This window comes from Drosophila pseudoobscura, chromosome 4 (assembly GCF_009870125.1).
Source record: "Drosophila pseudoobscura strain MV-25-SWS-2005 chromosome 4, UCI_Dpse_MV25, whole genome shotgun sequence".
NCBI classification, from domain to species: Eukaryota; Metazoa; Arthropoda; class Insecta; order Diptera; family Drosophilidae; genus Drosophila; species Drosophila pseudoobscura.
Genome location: NC_046681.1, coordinates 3,513,913 through 3,535,365, shown reverse-complemented (window position 1 = coordinate 3,535,365; position 21,453 = coordinate 3,513,913). Strand labels below are relative to the sequence as shown.

The window sequence follows — 21,453 nt, the reverse complement described above, 5'->3', positions numbered from 1 at the left end:
CGGTTATACCCGATACTAAGTCAGTATGGCTCTCCTCCGGCAGACGCCGCTAATATTAAACGACACGACAAAGAGTGCGTGCGAGAGACACAGAAAATCAGTCTGAGCGTGACGTCGGGCGCTGCGTAGCCAGTGCAAATTGATTTGTTCCTTTGGCTATAAAAATTATCTGATCTGATCCAGATTCAACAATCTGATAGATATGGTCGTTATCTATGATTCTGCGCTTTTAGTTTTCTCGAATCTGCAATATGCATGAATCTGTGGATGCAACAGATTTTTGTCCTTTGTGGGAGCGGAAGAGGGTATGGCGAAATTTTGAAATATACGTTTTATAGTGAGATCTAACAGGAGTGCGGATACCAAATTTGGTTAATCTAGCCTTAATAGTTTTTAAGATTTGTGGTTGCCCCAGATTTTCGTCCTTTGCGGGGGCGGAAGGGGGTGCGGCGAAATTTTGACACAAAACGGTCAAGTTCCGATATCACAAGAGTGTGTATACCAAATTTGGTTGCTCTAGCTCTTATAGGTTCTGAGATCCTTGAACTCATATTTTGCTATTGGCAAAACCGACCATGAAACCTGTGTGTTAGAGAGAGACAGAGCGAGAAAGAATGAAATTGTTTTCTTGATTCTGGCTATAATAACTATACGATCTGGTTCAGATTTTGCACTCTAGAATATATAGTCATCTTCTACGATTCTGCGTTTTTAGTTTTCTCGTATCGTCGAAATTGTGGATGCCACAGATTTTCGCCCTTTGTGGAAGCGGCAGTGCGCGGGACAAAGTTTTGAAATATTCTTGTAACAGTGACATATCACAGAAGTCCGGATATAAAATGTCGTTGCTTTAGCTCTTATACTCTTTGAGCACTAGGCGCCGATAGGGACGGACAGATGGACAGACAGACAGGGCTCAATCGACTCGGCCGTTGGTGCTGATCAAGATATATATTTACTTTATGGGGTCGGAAACGATTCCTTCTTTTCCATAAAAATATGTTGGCCTTTGTCGGGCCACAGGATACTCCTTCATTTTTCTTTGGGGCAACTGAAGAGCTGTTTTGCATACTGAATTTGCTTTGCCCCATGCCTTGACTGGATCCTTCTTTCTTTAATGAACCAGTAGTTGTATATGAATCTTAAAATATCAGCGATGTTAGTGCTATTTTTATTGATGTTCCCTTTCGCACCTCTTTCGGAAAATCGCTTTAAAGTGATAAGAACCGTTTGGATTGAAAGAGTGAGCACACTTTCCTCAGAGAGGAGACATGCAAACCGACTTGATGTTACGCTGTAATAATATCTAGAAAATTGCAAAAAATGTTGGACAGTGACTTGCAGGTTCTGTCTTTGAAAGGACAAATGATTTCAAATTTGGTGCGCAAGTATTACACAACTATGTACATACATATATACTTTATGGTACGGTAGTTCGATATATTAGTTGCATAAATCCCAATTTTCCATTATTTTAATAACAAAGTAAACATTTATAAATATGTAGCGCAGGTGTAGTTTGCGCGTTTTTAACATGTCCACAATGTACATTTTAGCGGTCGAAATTAAACGCAGACCTGCAACATTATAACCCCCTTAGATGAGCTCTTTGGGAAAATGCTATTATGGACCAGCCCATAAATGGATGGATAAGGTATAAACCATACAAATGTTAATATAAGCTGGATGCTGACATGATACTGACATAAAGCTGTTGCGATTTAATCGATCGTCATTTAATTCAAGAAATTGAGAGCTAATCAATACAAAATCAAGGTACACTTACATCAAATATGAATTGAATCTGGTGGACTTGCAGATTCTGTAAAATAGCTCAGGAAAAATTGGAACGTATTCTCCCTCACATTTGGGAAAGAATACCCCGCTAAAGTGCTCGACTCCATTAAAAGCCTAAACATACAGGGCCTTCCACAAAATATCAACATACTTGAAGCCTAGAATTACGAATAAAACTAAATATACTTGCTGCCGTAAAGACTTTTTAAAAAGATACATATGTATGTATGTATGTACATACAGCTGCGCCGAAAAAAATAGCACCAGTGGACTAATGTGTCTATTTTGACGGATTTTGCTTAAGCAATGGTTCTAATGAACGTTGTTAAGACTAATATGTAAACTTTATGGTATAATTTATCGTATCCCAGAGCACTGGTATGATTTGCAAACTCCAAATGAAAATATTTGAAAAGAGAAGAATTTTATCAGAAATTTGGGCACCAACAAAAATAGCACCACTTTACAAAGAAATCAAAAAACTATAAAATACAAGGAAACTTTCCAAATTTTTTTGTAAAATATGTTACTTTAGCTGTATTTAAAGGTTGGCGTTTTGTTGTAAAACCTTTGGCATCATCAACAGCAGCTCAACATATTGGCATTTAAGCTCACCTAATTTTCGCATCTTTTCCTTGGGATATTGATCCACGAACCATGCAGGACACCCCAAAGATCTTTATTGCTCTTTGGTTCCGCACTAGCAACATATTTTTTAACTTGCCCCAAAATATTAGCAATGGGGTTCAAGTCTGGAGACTGAACAGGCCAATCCATTGCACTAAGAGAATTGTGCTCGAACCACTTTCGAGCTCTCTTTCTAGATGGTTTTGGGTCATTTTCCTGCTGGAAGTTACAAAACAACTCTATTTCGTATTCTGCATAAAGCAGAATCACTGTTTCTTTGATATTGACATAGACATGTTGATCCATAATGGGGTTGTGCCATGTATTGGGTCACCTGCCTAGTACGAAAATCATGCCCATCAGATTTTTCTTGCTTTTCTATGTCTAATGAATTTACATGTGAGTCAGGGGGTTGTATTCTGCATTCGGTAGTCGTTTCACATAAGAACAAGACCCTTTTACACCAAAAAATAAATTTTAGCTTTAGTCGGACCATAGGATGTTTCTCCATTTTCTTTGGCCCAACTTTAGTGCTATTTTGCACACCAAACTTTTTTTGCCCCATGCCTTTCCGTGAAAAGTGAAATTTTCCTCATACTACGAGTACCCATTTTACGTTCTTGTAAACAAGATCTAACTTTCCTGGTACTTGACGATTTTTTAAGATCCTTGCTTTAGCTCTGTGGCCGACTTAAATGGGTCCTCCCTGCTCTCACGAACCAGTAGTTTTACCAGAAATGGGAATATCGCGGCCTTTCTTCCACGTGTTTCTTGTTGGAAACATATTTCTAAGCACTGCTAATCATTTCTTTTGAACAACCAACAATTTGCCCCACCTTAGCATAGGTCCTGCCTTCTGAAATGAAAGTTTTGATCCTTTGGCTTTTTTCTTCACTTTAGTGCTTTCCAAGACCCATAACTACTTAAATTTTGTAACTTTCTTGTCACAATCACCTAAAGCCACCGATTTTTAATTCAATCAAGAACTTAAAATATCAATAAGCTCAGAAAAGTAGAAGCTTTTACATAAAACTGTTACTGGTGCTATTTTTGTTGGTGCTCCATTTCGCTCCTCTTTCGCAAAATTGCCTAAAGTTATAACCGTTAGAATTGAGAGAGTAAGCACACTTCTCTCAGAGAGGAGACATATACAGCTTCATTATATTGCAGTAAAGTCCAGCAAATGTTGGACAGTGGTCTTGTTTTGAAGGAATAAAGACGGTCGTCCCTACTGGTGCTATTTTTTTCGGCGCCACTGTATATGCAATTTCAAGCCCCAAACGAGTAGATTTTGTACCGATTTTACCGATCCCATGTTGTTGGGCCCAATTAAAATGAGGAGTCTTTACGATCCGGAAATACGAAACTATTTACTTTATTTATTATATCTCTCTATATAACTTGCCGGTTTTGTATTCACGTGGCTGCGTGTTTTTTTTTCTTTGTTTTGTTTTTGCCTTTGACTTTTCATTGCGCTTGTTTTTGAGGGGTTTTTGTTTTGCAATTTTTTTGTGTTGTTTTAGTATTTTATCTTTAGCTTTAACTCAACATAAAATCTTAACAATTAGGTGTGTACATATATAGGCATACGTACATATATACGTTTATATAAGAAAAGGATAGAGTGAAAAATATGTAAATACAAAGTATTAGATGATCCGATGTGATCCGAGTCGAATTGCTCCACCATTCCATGATTTGTCATTCTATTTGCCTGCTGTTGCCTGTTGGAGTGGCTGACGGCCAAACATTGACAATTTCTAGACGTGGGATTCGCAAAACTCATTCGGTATTTGTATGCGATTTATAACTTATATTCAGTAAAATATTAGTAAAATTTAGAGCGTTTAATTATATTCAAAGTTTGCTAGTGCAGGTGGAGTGGCCCATCCCCATCCTCATACCTTCCATCTCTCTGGCTGCCGCCTGCACAGCTCTGCTTGCTTCTCCACACACTGAATCATTAGTTTTAGATATAGAATAACAACAAATACATGTTAAGGGTGCGTAACACTTATGAGCCACTTGGAGCTTGCCGCCAAAGCACTTAGCAGCGCAGGGCGGTGCATCAACGACGCCAGGAACGATCCTCGGACTCCTCGTCCTCCTCTTCGTCCTCGAGACGCAGCTCCGGCAACGTGTCGCTGCCCAGCAGACTCTCGCTCTCGCTGACGGACTGAATCAATTGCTTTGGGTTCTCCAGAGGTGCAACGGCCACTGGAGCTGGCGCTGCAGACTTCTCGGCGGGTGCAGCCATCAGTGCAGGCGTGGGCGTCACCACGGGCGCCCAAGTAATCTACGATTTCAGATATTACTAGATAATATATATCTATATATAAATGCAATTTGAACATTTTACACACCTGGAGAAGCTTGTCTTGGTACATTTTTCCACGGTGCACGGCTTGTTCCGCATTGATGCGGGTCGCATAGGAGAGTATTAGCTGTGGAATCTCACGATCTACATCATGCTTGCAAATCTCACCAAAGTTCTGTATTATAAGAGATTGTAAGAGTAATTAAGACTCCTCTTAGACTCTACACTTGCCGCTCTCGAAAAGACCTACCTTGAAGTGCCCCAGGACAAAGTCTGCCTCCTCGGCCGCAAAGCCCGTGACAACAATAGCCTTTGTTCTTCTGTCAACACGCGTGGAGCCCTCCGGGAAGTTGGCCCGCTTGCGGCCACCACCTGCTGCCCCCGGTGTGGCTGCAAAGTGGGGGGCCTTCGTGTTGTTTGGGGCCTGGCTCCCTCCCAGTGTGCGCTGGAGCTCCTCGAGACGCTTCTGTATGGCCGTTGTATCGTTGCCCTCCTGCTGCTGTGCGAAGAGCTCCAGCTCCATGTCGAGCAGCTCCTTCTTCTGTTGCTCTTTGGTCTTCTTGACGGGCGGCTGTTGTTGCTGCTGGATCTGGGCCTGCAGCTGGTCCTGATCGGCATGGACATCCTTGCGCAGCTTGTCGATGGTCTCCTGCAAGACTTTAATTGTCTCCAGTGTGTTCGCCCGCTGGGGATCCTGGTTATCCAGCCGCTCGACCAGCTCCAGTGCGGTCTTCATTTGTTTCACGTAGCTCTGGAGCAGCTCCTGCTTGCGCTTGCGAAGCCCATTGGCTAACTGGTGCACGGCCTTCTGCTGTTCCTCTTGCTTCTTTCGAATGCTGGCCGCATTGGCCGACGGATTTAGCGGACGAGCTGCTACCGCCCCTCCTGCTGCTGCCCCAGCTCCGCCGACGCCGCCTGCTCCCGCGCTGGTGTTTAGCTTGAGTCGCATCGAGGCGGGCGCTGCAGTGCTGGCCTGCTCTGCCGTCGGCGTGGCATTGTTGCCCGCCCCCGCCTCTGCCAGAGGCGTGGCATTGCTGACCTTCGCACTGTCCGCATTGGGAGTGGGCACAGCGGGGACATTATGTAAATGGTACTGACTGGCGTTCTTCCTCCCGCCGCCGCCACCGGCACCCATGGCACCGCCGCCCATGGGATTCATCTGTCCGCCCTCCGCTCCCGTGCTCTCGTTGTGCCAGAAGACCTTGATGAACCGGTTGTTGAGCACAGCCTCCGTACTCCTGTAGGCCACATTCGCCTCGGCGTGCGTCGAGAAGGTCACGATGGCAGCCTCTGGGTCACCCTCGTACGACACCTGGATGTTGACGATCTTCCCGAACTTGGCAAAGTGATTGTTCAAATGAGCTATGGTGTTGAGTCCTCGCGGCACTTTCCGCAACTCAAGCGAGCTGTTGTGCTGCTGCATGTTCGGATTGATCCGCGGACCCAGGCGACTGTTGATCGGGACCTTGCGCTTTGTGGGCACATCGGCTATGGCCACGGTGTCCTCCAGCTCGAAGCGCCGCTTGCCGATTTCGGCCACTCCACCAGAGGGGGCTCCATCCACCACAGGTATGGGAATGAGCTGCCGCTGTAGCGGTGTGGTCACGGCCGTGGGATTGAAGGAGAATGGCATCATGGCTGGCTGCGGGGGAGCGGCAGGGTTGCGCGCATAGTCCGCAGGATTGGGCACGCCCATGGGATTGGGTCCAGAGCCGCCCATCAGGGGGTTCGGACGCACATTTCCGGAGAAAGGATTGATGCTGGTCTGGCCGGGTTGGTTAGGTCCTCCCGGTCCCGCTGGGCCCTGGCCAGCAGTCGGAGGGGGCACCCCGCCGCGTGCCCAGATTTCCGGCGCGTCTGGATTGTACTCCCGCATGGACATCATCAGGGCGGAGTTGTTGATACCCTCAAAGACAACCGGATTGATGCCGTGATCCCAGGGACAGGTCTCGCCGCGCACGCAGTACCCCTTCTCGTCAAAGTCCCGACAACGCTGGCGCGGGTGTGCCGCCGGATGCTCCACTGGCATGGGGACTGGAACCGCGACCGTCAGCTGGTTGGCTGGCAGGGCTTGTCCCCGCTCAGGGGAGCTCTGGTTGCGCCGCGCATTGCGCTCGGGCGACACGGAGCGACTGTGCGAGCGTCGGCTCTTGTTGTTGCCGAATCGCTGGCGCTCATCCGTGTTGCCGCCGATACGGCGACGATCGAAATTGCGACGCCCATGGTGACGGTTGTCAGCCGCGCCCGGCGGGGATTTGTTGCGGAACTGGCGCTGGCTTTTCTCGCGCTCATTCACACGACGATCCCTAGATCTGGAGCGCCGGAAGGCACGCTCGTTGGAGCGTGAGCGGGACCGTGAGCGCGAACGAAGGGACGCTCGCCGCCGGCGACCTTCCCGTGGCTGGTTCTCCTTGTCGGCATATCCAGCGCTGCTGCCCGCCAATCCTCCCAGCCCCAAGGCACCGTTTCCCCCGCTGCTCCGCCCTGGAGGACTGGCACTGCGCACATGATGGTAATGCGTCGCAGACTGCTGTTGTTGTGGGTTCTGCGAGTCTTTGGTTTTTTGCTGCAATACGACAGGCAAAACAATAAGAACACTGGCATGGTCTTGCGGGATGATCTTTCTACTCACATCGAAGGCTGGCTTGGGGTGTGTTGTCGAATTGGCATCTGTTGTGGGGATGGAGGCAATACTGGCTTTCTGACTGACGTAGGCGGTGGCGGTGGCCAGGGCATCTGCTTCCTGGGAATCGGTGCTCGGCTGGGGCTGCTGCTGGTCGAGCTGCGGCTGATTGCTTTCGAGCTTTATCACAATGTCGTTTGATGGCGCCGGAGGCGGTGAGGGAGCGGCCAACATAGCCTCAATGTCGGTGGACCCATCCATGGCCAGCGCCAAGTCCAGATCGACGTCGAGCTCAACAGCTCCACTTGCCACAGGCAGGGGAGCGGGCAGCGTCAAGTATTCCTCGGTGGCAATGGCATCGAACAGGCGCTCCACGAAGCGCGTCGTCTCCTCGGACAGAAAGACATCCAGCTGCTCGATCATGATGCGTTTGAGATCCTTATCCGATTTGTCTTTTTTGAGCAGCGCGATGACATAGCGCGCCAAAGCAGACGAGTCCGCATCGCAGCTATTTGTTACAAAAGTAAATAGTAAAATTGTGAAAACTCAACGCAGCAGTCAGAGTAAGGATGTACTTACAGTGGCTCCAGCACTACGCTCAGCCAGTCCTTGAGCTTATCCGAATTTTCTAATATCATTTCGATGACGGGTCGTCGTTATGGCTGCGTTGGTCGGCCTTCTTCTGAAGCTGGGTGGGGGGTTGCTTGGTCGGTCGATCGGTTGGTTAATTGTGCTTGGGCACACACATGCACACGCGCCCAACTATATATTTTTAATATGACCTCTGACGCTGGGGTCCTGTCTACGTTACAGTGCCAGGGACCGCGATGCGTACGATGCTGCTTACGATTGTATTTGCTGATTGTGATTTTCCGCGCTGTAAATACGAGATTCCTTGATTTTATATTTTATTCGAATATCTGATAGTTTTTTCTGATTTTCATTATCTGCTCTGCTTCTTCTGCTATCGTCAATAAGAAAGTTTCTCGATTGTGCTACCCGATACTTTTTGCTGCCTACGAATAGCAGACATACAACTACACGCACACTGACACTCTCACGCACACACACACGCACGCGAATTTACATATGCATGTATATATGTTCGTACGACAGCACCCAGTTTTTTGCGCCCAAATTTATTGCACTTTCTGCGGACATTTCTGCTCACAAACACAAACTGGACATACCTTGGGCCTTAAATTTAACTTATCAATAATTTTTCTACAACAAATTACAGTTTTAATGGCTATATTTGTGTTTTTCACTGCACTTTTTCCTGCTGCCTTGTTGCAAGGTTGCTTGACGAGTGGGCTGTGTAATCGATATATCGATATATCTTTGTCGTCATCGATGACTATCGTCTAACTATCCAGCACTGGGAATTTCGTTTATCTGTGAAATATATTTTAATTGATTTGGATTGGCATGTGCAGCATTGGAGAGGATGATTTTGGCGACGAGGGCGCTACCCATGCCATGGTAGCGGAGTCCTTGCCCACCGGGATAGTGATAAGTCCAGGAGATTGCAACAAGTGCGGAGTGGTCTCCAGTGAGCTGTACAAACTGAACTTTCGCGTGGCCGAGTGCCGTGACTGCTTCTTGAACCACGCTCGACACAAGTTTCGAGCGTCATTGGGGGCTGCCAAGGTCCTGCCGCGCAACGCTGAAGTCCTTCTCGCGGTGGATGGCTCTGCCGAGTCTCTGGTGCTCCTGGACATGCTCCACTTCGCGCAGACACAAAACACATTCAGGCGACTGCATTGCAATGCTCGAGTGGTCTACATAGACGCCCAGTCCGTGCATGGCGGTGAATCGATGAATCTGCAGGCTCTTCAAGCACTCGGCACTCGATACGAACCACTTGAATTCTATGTGGTTGAGCTTGGAGCATCGGCCTGCTCTCTGCAGCGTCTCGGGCAATACTCTACGTCTCTAAAGGAGCCCAACGGTCTTAACACGAAGCTTGAGAAACTCCGCAGCCTGACAGCTCGACAGGATTACCACCAGCAGCAACGCAAGAACCTGCTGGCCTCTGTGGCCCAGAAGCTAAGCTGCAGTCACGTCTTTGAACCGAGCGTCAGTGGCGACCTGGCCACACAGCTGCTGACGTCCATTGCATTGGGGCGCGGAGGAAGCGCCGCTTTGGATGTGGCCCTCTTGGACGACAGGCTGGCAGCCGGGGTCAAGTTACTGCGTCCCTTAAGGGATCTCAACGAACAGGAAGTGCGATTCTATGTGCATGCCTGCCAACTGAAGCCGCTGCGGGAGAGCGGCAGCAGCTATGGACAGGAGCGTGGCCAGACTGCCAGTCTTCAGAACCTGACCGCCGCCTTTGTGGGCAACCTGCAACAGAACTACCCTGCCACAGTGTCCACGGTGTTTCGGACCGGCGATAAAATTGCTGCAAATGCACACATGGAGCAGGCTTCTTGTGCTCAATGCCAATCCCCGCTGGACGCGAAGCTCTCCGACACACTCTTGGCCATTGAGTACTCGAGGGCCGTTTCAGAGGCTGGAGTGGGCCTGTCCAAGGATGGCGACGCTTCAGAGAGTCTGGCCAAGCAGCGACTTGAGTTTAAAGATGGACTGTGTCACGCCTGCCGCTGCATACAGCTAGAGCTGGGATATGATACTCTGTCGTAGCAAAAAAATATATTTTCTCCCATAAATGGGGCCATTTCTATTACAATTTCGCTAGCTGGGTGTTGACGTTCGCCTGCAGCTGGAGATGTCCATCAAAGGGAGGAACGTTTGAGGCCAGCACAACCTTGTGAAAGTCGTAGATGATGTATCGATTGTACTGCCTGGCACGGCGGTTCAGTTCGGCAACAGAGCCGGACAGGATAATGGCTTGGGTGCAGTTCTCCGGCTGGTTTACGTAGAGTTCGTCGCCTGGAAGCACTCCAAACATGCATCCATCGCAGCGGTAGTACACAGGCTGCACCAATGTGGTCCCCAAAGCACTGCGCTCCCGAGAGAACTTTAAGAGGTTCTCCAAACGATGCAGGTTCATCAGACGCGCCGTATCGTAGAGCAGCATGAACGGTAGCCATATAGTGCCATCTTGGGAATGGGTCCAGGCGTCTTCCGGAGCCAGCCAGTGCGCCGAGGCCACCTCTTGCGGCTCTAGCAAAAGGCTCACCTGCTTCGACTGCGCTTGCAGAGCGGTAATGTAATAAACAGTGTCGTACTTGCGACTCGCAGTGGCTGGTGTCCTCCAAATGGACCATTCTTGGAGGGACCAGAGATTGGGAAGAACGCGGAGATGCCGGCATAATGCCAGGAACTGAGTGGCATCGTTGTGCACTCGCTGTTGCCAATGGGAGCGATCTTCTGGCTGGAGGAGCAAAGTCCGCGGGTCGCCTGTCGTGCAATTCCAACTCCTAATGCCCTCTTCGTTGGAGCAAAGCAGGAGGCCGACTTCCTCGAAAGTCTCCCTTAGAGCGGTCAGCCGCAATGAGATATCTCTGGAAAAGTTCTGGCCGGAGGACAGGAACTTTGACCTGGCGGACACCTGGTCGCTGCTCAGTCGCTTCAAATCCTCGTCGGTCACGCCAAAAGACTGAAAATATGTTATCCACTCTGGAGACTCGTCCGCCCCGGCATCGAACACGCCACCAGGAAAGACGCAGTGATTCAAAGCATAAGAAGTGCGCTCGCTGCGTTTTATTAAAAGTAACTATAGGCAAAAGAAATTAAATTTAAATACCATTCCCCTTTCGTACCAGCCTTACGCTGTAGTCAAACTTTGCAGAGGAATCCTCCCTAGCAGCCAATATGAGGCTGGCCGAGGGTCTGTACGTTCCAGTGTCGTGGGTAGCAACCATTGTAAATCATATATCAGAAATCAGTTATTACAGTCAAAAAAACCTTTGATCCACTTCGTGAGATTACCAATCGACCTATCGAGTACATGCAATCGATATCGGTTGTTACCTAAGCGATATGTCGAAGCAGGTGCTGGCCAAAATACGCCCGTCCTCTAGCTTGATATTGTTGGCCAGGGATAAAGGAGCAACAAGGCAATCCTTCGACTACAATGTAAGACAATCTAATTGGATTAGGTATAGTCTTATAAATATCGAACCTATTATTTAAGGCGCTGCTGCTCACGCGGACCTCAAAGTCCAGCTTCATGCCGAACTCGTCCGTCTTTCCAGGGGGAGTGTGCGAGGCCACGGACAGCTCCCCTGCCTGGCTATCGCACTTTCAGCGTCACAACATTAGTTCAGCCATGCTGCGCGACGTCTGCCACGTGAAGGCTCCGCGTCCCGAGATATTCAATTCGCGGGAAGATACCGATGCGATAGACACGTGAGATTGCTAGATTGTCGCAAGTGCGGAACTTCTTTGTCAAGGCCTCTGATCTTTTACGCAGCGGCTTGTCGCTGCGTCTGACTGCCTTACGGGAAACCTTTGAGGAATTGGGCATCTTATTGTGTCGGGATGCCAAGACCTTGACCTCGACCAGCGGCTATGGGCAGTTCTATGAGCAATTCGATCGCGCCCACTGGCAGCATTTGGTCCACAATGATGCCAGCCAGTTCCTGGAACTCTGCAAGCAGCTGGAAGTGGTGCCAGATATTTGGTCACTCCACGATTGGTCTGTCTGGCGCACGCCTTCGACGTTTAAGAAGCGTTTTGTGACGGCCTTCTTCCTGACCACTCTCGAACAGGCGCCCAGCCTGCACATTGAGCCCAATGAGGTCAAGGACTGTGCGGTAAGTCGATCAAATCCAATGAGTAGTCGCTGAACACCCACTAAACACCTTTTTTTTCGCTCTAAACAGTGGCGTTCTCCCTTGGATTATCTTCTGGCTTCTCTAAGAAAAGAGCTCTGGCTGCCGCCTCCTCAGTTCTACGAACTTTCTCGCTGCCTTAACTTTGGCTCCCTGGAAGAGCTGCGTCAATTTGCCATTCAACGTGCCCCCAAGGGCATCGTTCTCACCCATCCTGTCATGTACAAATGCAACGACGGCATTGTGCATCTGCTTCCCGGCGACGATGCCTATCCGGTTAATCCAGATGCCTGTAGCGATAAAATAGACACTGGCCTCTCTGTAGAGGACTTTCGTTCACAAGTCAGAACTAAGTTGAATCGTTCGGAGCACAGGGACCAGCACCAAGCGAAACTAATCATTAACTTTGCTCCGACTGATGGACAGATCAACCCTTTGGACCCAACTAAGATGTAGAACAGGACGAACAGGATCAAATGTGTATTTATTTATGTTTAATTTGAGTTAGCTGCTCGGATTTTCAGTTTAAGCAAGAGAGTTGGCATAAGATGCTGCAGATGTTCGTTTATTCATTCTCCTTGCCGTACCAGAGCTTGTAGAGGTATTCGGCCTCTTCCTCTGTGGCATAGCTGGTCTCGTACTCCGTCGGCTTTTGTCGTGGCTGCGATCTGAAGAGAGAACAGCTTTATAAGTTTCAAAGAATCTTGCTGATCAAAGGACTTACTGGTGGGCGGAGGACCATCTGTCCTGGGGCTTCTTATTGCCTGTGTGTGCATAATGGCCTCGCTTGCAGACGTCGAGAGTGCTCTCAATGTTCTTCTGATTCCTGAGCAGGGCTCCCAGCTTGTGGTCAATCTGCGAGCTGCCTCCCTGCACCGCGAGTATCACCTTCTCAATGCCATCCAGGCTCTCCGCTTGCGTGTAGTTTAGAGAGCGCAGTCCCTGCTGCAGTTGATCCACTTTCTGGTTCGCCCGGCTGGTCAGAGCATTCAGCTCATCCAAGTAGACCACTTTGGCCTCGATGTTCCTCTGCTGATGCTGCAGACCCTTGGCCTTCCTGTCCAGTGAGACGATCTCCCTGATAACGGACTGCTTGAGGAGCTGCTCGATCTCCTCCAGATGTCTGTCGACGGACTTGGCCACCTTGTTGAGCTCTTGCTCGTGTTTGTTTTGAACAGCATCGACCTGGCCTAGGGCTCTTTTGATGTCGATCTCTACCTTGCCCAGATTCCGGATGGCCTTTTCGTTCTGGCTATGGGAAGAGTTAATGATGGCCGTCAGGTTCCTCACCCCTGTGGCCGTCAACTGGAAACTGTTGACCGTGTCCTGTTCCAGTTTGAGCAGCCCAGCCTCTAGTCTGACAATGCCCTCTATCTGATCGCGTTGATCCTTGAGTTTATGCTCGAATCCTTTCTGATGTTTGATTACGTCAGTCGCCTTGATGTCCAGCGTCTCCAGCTGCGCGCTGATCTCCGTCAATATGCGTACGATCTTCCTGTCGCCCGACTTCTCCTCTTGCTCCACGGCAACGGTCCAAACACCACTGATGCAGATCAATAGCAATACCGATTGGGCCCTCATTGTGTGCGTCGAGTGTCTGTGATGGATCTCCACGGCTGACTGCCCTCACTCGGCGTAGGCTGCACCTTAAGTAGCCAGACTAACTGGGCAACAACGTCAATCCAATTTGAAACGTGTCTTAGCTTCGGTTTTCTTTTATCTCCCAAGACTCTCAAATTAAGCTAGTGGACGCAGCTGCGAGCTCGTAGCTGCTCATGGCTAATCTTCCTCCCAATGACAGGAACAAGTTATGTACGTACGTATAGTAGATCGCACTTGATTCCTATTTTGTCTGGATAGATAATAACCAGCTGGAATTTTGACCACAATCGGATACCAACATGTAACATCACTTGTTTACCCATGCTCTATCATCCATGTGTACTACACTGATTTGTTTGGTTCAACGACTTTTCGAGAGCTTAGAAAAGAGTGGTGATAGGCACGTTCGTCGAGATTTTCTGGCTTTTTAGTGTGTCATGGGCGATACCAGAGTCTAAACGTGACTATTTCATCTTAGCTTTGGGTTTGTAGCCTGAATTCCATTCAAAAATAGGCCTGCTCATTTAGAAAACCAAACCATATTTGAGATAATGGCGACCGGAAAATACATGTATTAAATTTTACGAATTATGAGTTTATCGTAAGTTCACGTGAAACGACATTTTCGAAATGTTCTTGAACAAATATTTCACCAGGGAGGAAGTTAGCGAAGACTTAAATATATGTTATGTATATCCTAGTAACTCGAGCATTTGCTATTTCAGCTATATAATCATCAGATTTTGATTCTCCTTTTTAGTACATCCGATAATTCCTGGGTCCAATTAAACAGCTTTTACCAGATTTTGGTTGGTTTATATTCAGAAACAAATAAATTATGGTAATCACCTGCTTTCGGCCGATTGCTCCTATGGAATTTATATGATATAGGTTGATCTTTGGGTTTCAGACTTATACATACTTACTGCCTGGATTTAAAAGAAGGTTAGGTTAGGTTCATCGATCTCCTCCAGATGTCTGCCGACGGACTTGGCCACCTTGTTGAGCTCCTGATCGGTTAATCTTTGGGTTTCCGACTTATACATACTAACTGCCTGGATTTGAAAGAAGGGTCTGTACAAAGTTTCAGGCAGATGTTAGAGTCTGTAAGTAGACCAATTCTAATGGAAACCGTCAAACGGATAGAGGGCCGTGGTAGTATCGTGATCGTGATCATGGGTATATGTACTATCATAAACTATACAAAAACAAGACATTGCAACAGGAACAATTTCCATTTAAATTTTCTTTAAGGCTATCCCTTCACCGCGGCTCCGCTGCTTACTCGGCTTCGTCTGTTCGTCGATGCCTTTAGGTAGCTGAGTCGTCGCAGAATCCTACAATAAATACACAGTTCTGGGGAGCCGCAGTCGGTCCCAGTCTCGGTCAAAATGTGCCTCGTCATGTCCAAGACGTACAATTTGTTATTGCATTATTGGGCATTCCGTTTTGAACCATTCGCTTTTTCTAGGGATCGACTTTGTGCGTCGCCAAAGACTATGTATTTCTTGCTAAAAATTACCGGATTACCTTTTTATTTGTTGTACGATTTTGGGACCTAGAAGAGCTGAAAAGACGAAGCATAGGTGAAAAAAGAATTGAATCCCCGTGCGCGCCCTCTGTCTACGGGGCGTAACGGATACCCCGCCATAAACCAGCTCCCTCATGCAACATCTTGGTATTGTATGGTCTTTAGTTTCACACTCTATCGGGTTGCGTTAATGTTTTTTTTATTTAAAGATGAATGGTATATATCGAATGTGTACTAGTAAGTAACCAGTATCCATTGGTCTAATTTCCTATTCGAAGAAATCCGTTTTTCAAGCTCCAATTTTCTTTAGTAAGCATCTTTTATGGAATCATCCCCATACCAGATCCTGAACGAGTCGCCCGGCTGGGCTATATGTTTATGGACAGAGCCAGAGCCAGAGCCAGATTTAGAGCCCTTCTGAGGCTTATAGGATTGTGGGGAAGCTGGTGACGATGCATATCCAGCTGAATGTCCCTTCTCGCATGGTTTCTGCTTGGGCTGGGGCCTGGGAAGAGGTTGGTGGGGAGACGCTGGTTTCCAGGGCTGACTAGGATTAGGAGCGGAATGGTAGGGAGAGACCTCCTCCCAGGGTAGAGGGTGTTGCCAGGACACCGAGTGGGAAGACGCGGCTCCAGTGTTCTGGTGAGACTCCGACTTCTCATAATGTCTTGGGTTTGACGACGAGGCGTGCTCTGCCCTGGGCTCCGGAGACTCGGCATAGGCGCTCACGCGATGGTTCTCGGAATGTTCGCCTGGAAATCGATGTGATATAATGATCTCAGAAATCTCAGAGAGAGAGTTCATGATGGATGCCCCACTTACCAGGATTCTCTGGATCCTTAATGCTCCACATCTGAACAAGATCCACGGGCTTGGACCTCGTCTGTTGGTACGACTGTTGGTTGGGATGGTGCGGCTGTGGAGCTGCGATTCCATAGCTGTGGAGATGGGATTCCTGCTGTGAGCCATGATGCGGGTGGTGTGGGGCTGGGGCTACATAGCTTTGGGAGTGGGATTCAGGCTGAGGAGCGTGATGCGAGTGCTGAGGGGGTGTGGGTGCATAGCTTTGGGAATCGGATTTAGGTGGAGGAATATGATGTGGGTTGTGGGAGTGCTTGCCGCATTCCTCCAAATCCAGCTCGATGCGTTTCTGGGAAATGATCAGCTCGCGAAGAGCACCTTCGATTTGCCTCGTGTTTAACGGCCTGAGATGCCTCACTGCACTCGTGAGACCCTCGAGACGATTCTCCTGGGTGCGATTGAGATGCTTGAGTTGGTGATCCAGAATGCCCAGTTTGTGGTTGGAGTCCTCGCTCAACTCCTTCACACCGGACAAGCTCTTCAGCTCCACTTCAATGTTAATTTGCGAAGTTTCTAGACTGTCGAATGAGCACTGCAGTCCATTGAGTTGGGGCAAGACAGTTCGCGTAACCAGCTTCGTGAGGCCGTCGATGCTGCGGTCGATGCCGCGGGCACTTTGGATTAAGTGCTTCTGATAGGCGTCAAGCTTGGCCTCCAGGTGGAGGATCAAGTGCTTGGTTCCCTCCTGGAGCAGAGCCAGATCGTGGAGCTCCCTTGCCGTTTTCTTGGCATACTCATGCCCCTGCCGGGAGGTATTGGCGAAGGTTTCCAATAATGCCTCGGCTTGGGCCTCCAGGAAATTATTCTGCTTGGCTAGTAGCTGCTCGACCAGACCGATGACTTGGAGAGCTTCGCGCTGCTCTTTCAAATTCGCTTCGATTCTTTTACCGACGGTGTCGATGCTGGTCAACAGAGCATTGGTTTCGCTCAGCTCCTCGGTGTTCTTCGTCAGCAGCTCCGTGATGTGTTCATCATCCCCAAGGCAGCTGCAGATACAGCCGAGAAACAAGAGCGACAGCAGAATATTCATTGCCCAAGTTGTTTTCAAACTACAATTCCAACTGGAAGTGTCTTCGGTGCTTCGCTTTCAGCGCTTAAATATGTTTCGCAACACGTGTGCACGCGGCTATCAATTTTGCTTTGTTTTGTTCTTGTTTCCTCCACTTTAAAAATATTTTTAGTGAACGGTTTTATCAGGCTGCAAAATTTTGAATTTTGCACGAATTCGAAACTCTCTAGTGCTGGTAAAGATAACGTGTTTTTTGTTGCTCAGACCAGGATATCGATATCGATAGGCAATCAGCTGATGGAGGAACAAAATATTTTGTTAATGTTTTAAAATGTCTACTGCAACTAGCAAGTGGCGAACCTCGGCCAGTCTCATCCTAGTCTCCAAAGAGGCCAACAAGCACCAAGATTACAATGCAAGTATAAGGCACAAGTGTATAATGGGAATTAAACCCTTCTGATCTTCCAGCTATTGATGCTCAAGCGCAGCGATCCCACAGCAATCGTAACGAATCAAACTGTCTTCCCTGGGGGCCTGCTGGACAGCGAGGCGGATGAAGGCGTTTCCTGGCTGCAGTATTTCGAGGAGTTCGGTGTGCCACAGGAGGCCCTGAGGCGCCTGGTGCTGATCCGGGATGACAGGCCAGCTATACTGGCGCCCCAGGGCACGGGCTGCTATGACCGGTTCTTCAAGCGCTCGAATATTTGGTCGCGGTGGGTCCAAAGGTGGCACATGTATCACAAAGATTACTGAACTGATCTTTGTACTCTTTTCGTCTAGTGAGATTACACTACGCCTGACCGCTTTGAGGGAGTGCTTTGAAGAGGTTGGAATTCTCCTGGGTCGCAGTAAAAATGAATTAAACTTTGGTAATATTGCCTTGCCAAAGGAGCTCACAGATCGGAAGGCTTGGCAGCGACGAGTGCACAACAAACCCAGCGAATTTCTTAACCTATGTCGGCAGCTACAGGTGGTTCCGGATTTGTGGGCCCTACACGAATGGTCGGCCTGGGCCAGTCCTTCCATCGTCCGCAAAGGGTTGGTGATAGAATGCTTGCAGTTTTTATACTGAAACTAAAAAACTAACTTCACAGCTATGAGACTGTCTTCTTCGCAGCTTTTGTGGACACACAGCCCAGCCTGCTTGGGGAGTCTTCTGAGGTCAAGGAGACTCTGGTGAGCTTTGGCTTTAATATTACCCGTTTTACCAATTTTGTTCACATTTTCACTTAGTGGCTTACTCCGTTGGAGTTTCTGCGACTGAACAAAGGGGGGAATCTCTGGTTTATGCCCCCTCAATTCTACGAGCTGGCGCGACTTGCTGGAGTCGGGACGTACAAATCTCTTCTGGGCTTTGCCACAAATCGCAGCAGGATGGGTACCACCATGTTCATGCCTTTGCTCTATGCTTGCGAGGGCTCTATGGTGTATGTCTTGCCTGGTTGGTTTAATGAATATTATGCCTTGATAAGACCTAACCAGATTCTCTGCTTCAGGCGATGACTACTACTTGCCAGAGCCGCAACATGTCGATGAGATCATCAGTTTTGCCGGCACCGTTGATGAGTTTAGGGCGCGCTCAAAGAACTTGCATCGGTACACTTTTGGGGCCTTGGTTCAAAATCTGGAAATTAACATTCCCCCACCAAATGGGCACTTGAGACCGCAGAGTGTCTCTAACGAGCGTCAAAAGCTTTAGCCACATTCCACAGATAAATCCTGCTGGGCTGCCCGTCGAGGTGACCCCCAGTAACCTCACCCCATCTGCTTAGCTCTGATAAGATACTTAATGTGACCTTTTAAACGGCGGGGCCTCAAATCGTTATGAAATTATTCTAAGCGGATTTGGCTGGGCAACTAAATATCCAGTCCCTGCTCTGGACGGCATTAATTATAATTTTATAGGCGACACTTTAATTAAAAAACTCTAGTTTAGGTTCAACTCTGCCATAAGTTAGCGTAAGATTGAAGCCGTGTTGTCTCAGAGGGGGATGGATGCGCACATCAAAAGCGCAACTCTATGCATATTCATGGCCCCCTGGCAACCGCAAATCGAAGCGGGACTGGAAGGGCAAGTGGATGGCCAGACAGAGCACATGATTTCATCCCATTAGGAATGCATTTAAATCACTTTGTGCTTGCCTCCCCCCAATCTGTGTCGTTCCGCCACCTGCCGTGTGACTTTGTGCGCTTTACAGCCTTGTTCTGAGCCCCAGGCTCTCAGGCATGCCGTTTAAAAATCAAAAACTGAGCGCACTGCTCCCCACTTCTGTTTGCTTCGTGCCTGCTCGACTGTTTATTATGCATTGTAAAGGACCAGGCCAGAGCAGGGCAAGCCAACCCTCGACGGGGGGGACTGAATGACTGGCACACAGGGGGTGGGTAAGAGTGGGACAGGGGAAGCTTGCCTCTGTAACAATTACTTCGTTTAATTTAACCTTTTGTGGGTTTCTTCCGGCGTTTATTGTTCTGATGTTCATTTAATATCGATTAATTATGCTATTAAGTGGCGGGGAACTGGGAGGGAGGCTGTTCAGCTATGCTGGGAGATGCTGGGAGAGTACCTGAAACACTGAAATCCTAATTAGTTGGCAACGCAGGCCGAGAGGTCTGCAAAGCTGCTCATAAATTACAAATTAAATTTAAATGCATAATGTGACAAAATGCCTGTGTGAGTTATGAGCGGCGGCAGGCAAAGCGGCTTAGAAGCTGCTAAGATGTTGGGTGCTTGGGCAAATGAGAATCCCAGGCCGACAGGTTGAAAAACTTCTTGATTTATGCACGAGTAGGTGGTACTCGGTGGTGTATGGTGGATGGTATACCGAGAGAGAAGACAAGACACCATGTAATTGAATTTTGAGCTCATTTTCATGATATAAAGCTGATTTACGTGGTCGCCGATAAGGTGTGGGTACGTACTGTTGGAATTGGCTTATTAATTGGCCAAAAGCGTACAAATGCATATCACGTACTTTTTTCTCAGTCTTTGTCAAGCCCAGTGCCCAATTATAGTGATTACTCCTCTAGACAGACCCGGACAAGGTCCGAGATGTCCTGCACCTGCAAGTGACATGAATACCAAATCCCATCCAGATCGATTCGCAAGTAATTGACAACTTCTCGCCGGGACTTCCCACGGGTATAACCAAACACTCCACACTCCACACACTACCACAGCGAGAGATTTATTTTTATGGCGTGCATTGTTTGCACTCAACTCGACTTCGTTCGGTTCGCCCGCTCGAGGCAAGGACAGAACCGGGGGGCGAGAGCGTTTGGCGGGCAACTAAATGAGTATTACCGCAATAAATCGCCGCAATTCATTTAAGGGTCGGGCACCGGGCTGGCAACCCTTAAATCAGCCAGCAGCAGCAGGAGAAGCTGCTAACTGTTGATGAGAGAAAGCCATCTCCATCTACACCCCCGAACCAGAGCCCGAACCCGAACCCACAGGGAGATGGGGAACCACCCACTACTCGTCAGACCGTGAACCTGTTACGGGATGTCAGATTGTCACTGGGGAAATTGCCGTTCAGGGCAGAAACTTAAGCTGGGGGAGCCTTGTACTCCAACTGGTCGGACAAATTGCATCAATTGACTTGCGTGTTCAACATAATGGCAATTTTGCCTGCCTCTGCCCCCTGTGGGTGTGGTGACGACAGTTGGACTAATGTGTTACATGATTTTCTAATGATGTCTTTATTTCGTAGCTGAGAAACAGGTATGGAGCACCAAAAGATCTTGAATTGAGGTTGATTACACTAGATCCGTTCCGTTTGAGGACTTTTAAAAATAACTGAAAACCAAACCAGCTCTTTCCTGGTGGGTAGTAGGGCCGATATACATATGTATCTTCAAGGGTGTCTAGCTTTCGTATCTTTCTTATTTTTGTTCCGTTTCCCCCGACCTTCTATCTCCATGTGAGGTAAGGAGGGAAGCTGTGGATTATACTCTTAAAATAATTTGATTTTTATACAAATACTAAAGAAACGCAATCGAACTTATATTTTCTATTTGAAATACAATGAAAATCGCTCTTTCATGTTGAACGAAAGCACTATGCAAATGCTCATTTGATTGGACGAGAAACAACATCAAATAATGCTCCTCAATTTGAATTTTCCTTCTTATATTAAATGCACATCGAATATGAGCATACATATTTGGTGAAAATTTTATTTGTTGTAGTCTGAATAGTTGTAGGTCTTGTATCTGTCAATTCTGATGATCCTTCACTCGTTGATCAGTCGAAAGCCTTCTCTGTTGGACGGACATCAAACTTGGATGGAGCTTTCACTAAATGTACGTGGTACGTGTTCGTATACATAAGTATGTACTCCTATA

At 48.0% G+C, this 21,453-nt stretch overlaps 7 protein-coding genes across 8 annotated transcripts; 3 read left to right on the top strand and 4 right to left on the bottom strand.

The window, feature by feature from the left end:
• Nucleotides 1-3,775: 3,775 nt before the first annotated feature.
• Nucleotides 3,776-8,085, bottom strand: swm (Zinc finger protein swm). Its single transcript, XM_033381133.1, has 5 exons — nucleotides 7,944-8,085; nucleotides 7,374-7,872; nucleotides 4,992-7,307; nucleotides 4,788-4,916; nucleotides 3,776-4,720 (listed from the first exon to the last, which is right to left on the bottom strand). Exons 1-5 carry the CDS (start codon nucleotides 8,000-8,002, stop codon nucleotides 4,493-4,495), a joined length of 3,231 nt encoding a protein of 1,076 aa, XP_033237024.1. The 5' UTR covers nucleotides 8,003-8,085; the 3' UTR covers nucleotides 3,776-4,492.
• Nucleotides 8,086-8,771: 686 nt separating this feature from the next.
• Nucleotides 8,772-10,056, top strand: Ctu2 (Cytosolic thiouridylase subunit 2). The gene has a single exon (XM_001356220.4). The coding sequence runs from the start codon at nucleotides 8,793-8,795 to the stop codon at nucleotides 10,008-10,010; it is 1,218 nt and encodes a 405-aa protein (XP_001356256.3). The 5' UTR covers nucleotides 8,772-8,792; the 3' UTR covers nucleotides 10,011-10,056.
• On the bottom strand, nucleotides 10,000-11,235 carry LOC6902725 (nucleoside diphosphate-linked moiety X motif 19). The gene is made up of 2 exons (XM_002133203.3): nucleotides 11,102-11,235; nucleotides 10,000-11,046 (listed from the first exon to the last, which is right to left on the bottom strand). Exons 1-2 carry the CDS (start codon nucleotides 11,192-11,194, stop codon nucleotides 10,051-10,053), a joined length of 1,089 nt encoding a protein of 362 aa, XP_002133239.2. The 5' UTR covers nucleotides 11,195-11,235; the 3' UTR covers nucleotides 10,000-10,050.
• A 47-nt stretch (nucleotides 11,236-11,282) lies between these two features.
• Nucleotides 11,283-12,662, top strand: LOC4816450 (nucleoside diphosphate-linked moiety X motif 19). Its single transcript, XM_001356221.4, has 4 exons — nucleotides 11,283-11,408; nucleotides 11,467-11,681; nucleotides 11,746-12,088; nucleotides 12,158-12,662. Exons 1-4 carry the CDS (start codon nucleotides 11,313-11,315, stop codon nucleotides 12,560-12,562), a joined length of 1,059 nt encoding a protein of 352 aa, XP_001356257.2. The 5' UTR covers nucleotides 11,283-11,312; the 3' UTR covers nucleotides 12,563-12,662.
• Nucleotides 12,572-13,744, bottom strand: LOC4816451 (uncharacterized). Of its 2 annotated transcripts, none has more exons than XM_001356222.4 (2): nucleotides 12,831-13,742; nucleotides 12,572-12,774 (listed from the first exon to the last, which is right to left on the bottom strand). In XM_001356222.4, exons 1-2 carry the CDS (start codon nucleotides 13,685-13,687, stop codon nucleotides 12,672-12,674), a joined length of 960 nt encoding a protein of 319 aa, XP_001356258.3. In that variant the 5' UTR covers nucleotides 13,688-13,742; the 3' UTR covers nucleotides 12,572-12,671. The 2 variants fall into 2 exon arrangements, with proteins under 2 accessions (XP_001356258.3, XP_033237026.1); XM_033381135.1 differs by having other exon boundaries at nucleotides 12,584-12,774; nucleotides 12,827-13,744.
• A 1,677-nt stretch (nucleotides 13,745-15,421) lies between these two features.
• Nucleotides 15,422-17,162, bottom strand: LOC4816536 (uncharacterized). The gene is made up of 2 exons (XM_001356223.4): nucleotides 16,062-17,162; nucleotides 15,422-15,991 (listed from the first exon to the last, which is right to left on the bottom strand). Exons 1-2 carry the CDS (start codon nucleotides 17,128-17,130, stop codon nucleotides 15,546-15,548), a joined length of 1,515 nt encoding a protein of 504 aa, XP_001356259.3. The 5' UTR covers nucleotides 17,131-17,162; the 3' UTR covers nucleotides 15,422-15,545.
• A 229-nt stretch (nucleotides 17,163-17,391) lies between these two features.
• Nucleotides 17,392-21,287, top strand: LOC6902726 (nucleoside diphosphate-linked moiety X motif 19). The gene is made up of 6 exons (XM_002133204.3): nucleotides 17,392-17,524; nucleotides 17,578-17,822; nucleotides 17,890-18,147; nucleotides 18,204-18,285; nucleotides 18,343-18,550; nucleotides 18,606-21,287. The coding sequence occupies exons 1-6, from the start codon at nucleotides 17,441-17,443 to the stop codon at nucleotides 18,806-18,808; spliced, it is 1,080 nt and encodes a 359-aa protein (XP_002133240.2). The 5' UTR covers nucleotides 17,392-17,440; the 3' UTR covers nucleotides 18,809-21,287.
• Nucleotides 21,288-21,453: the final 166 nt, after the last annotated feature.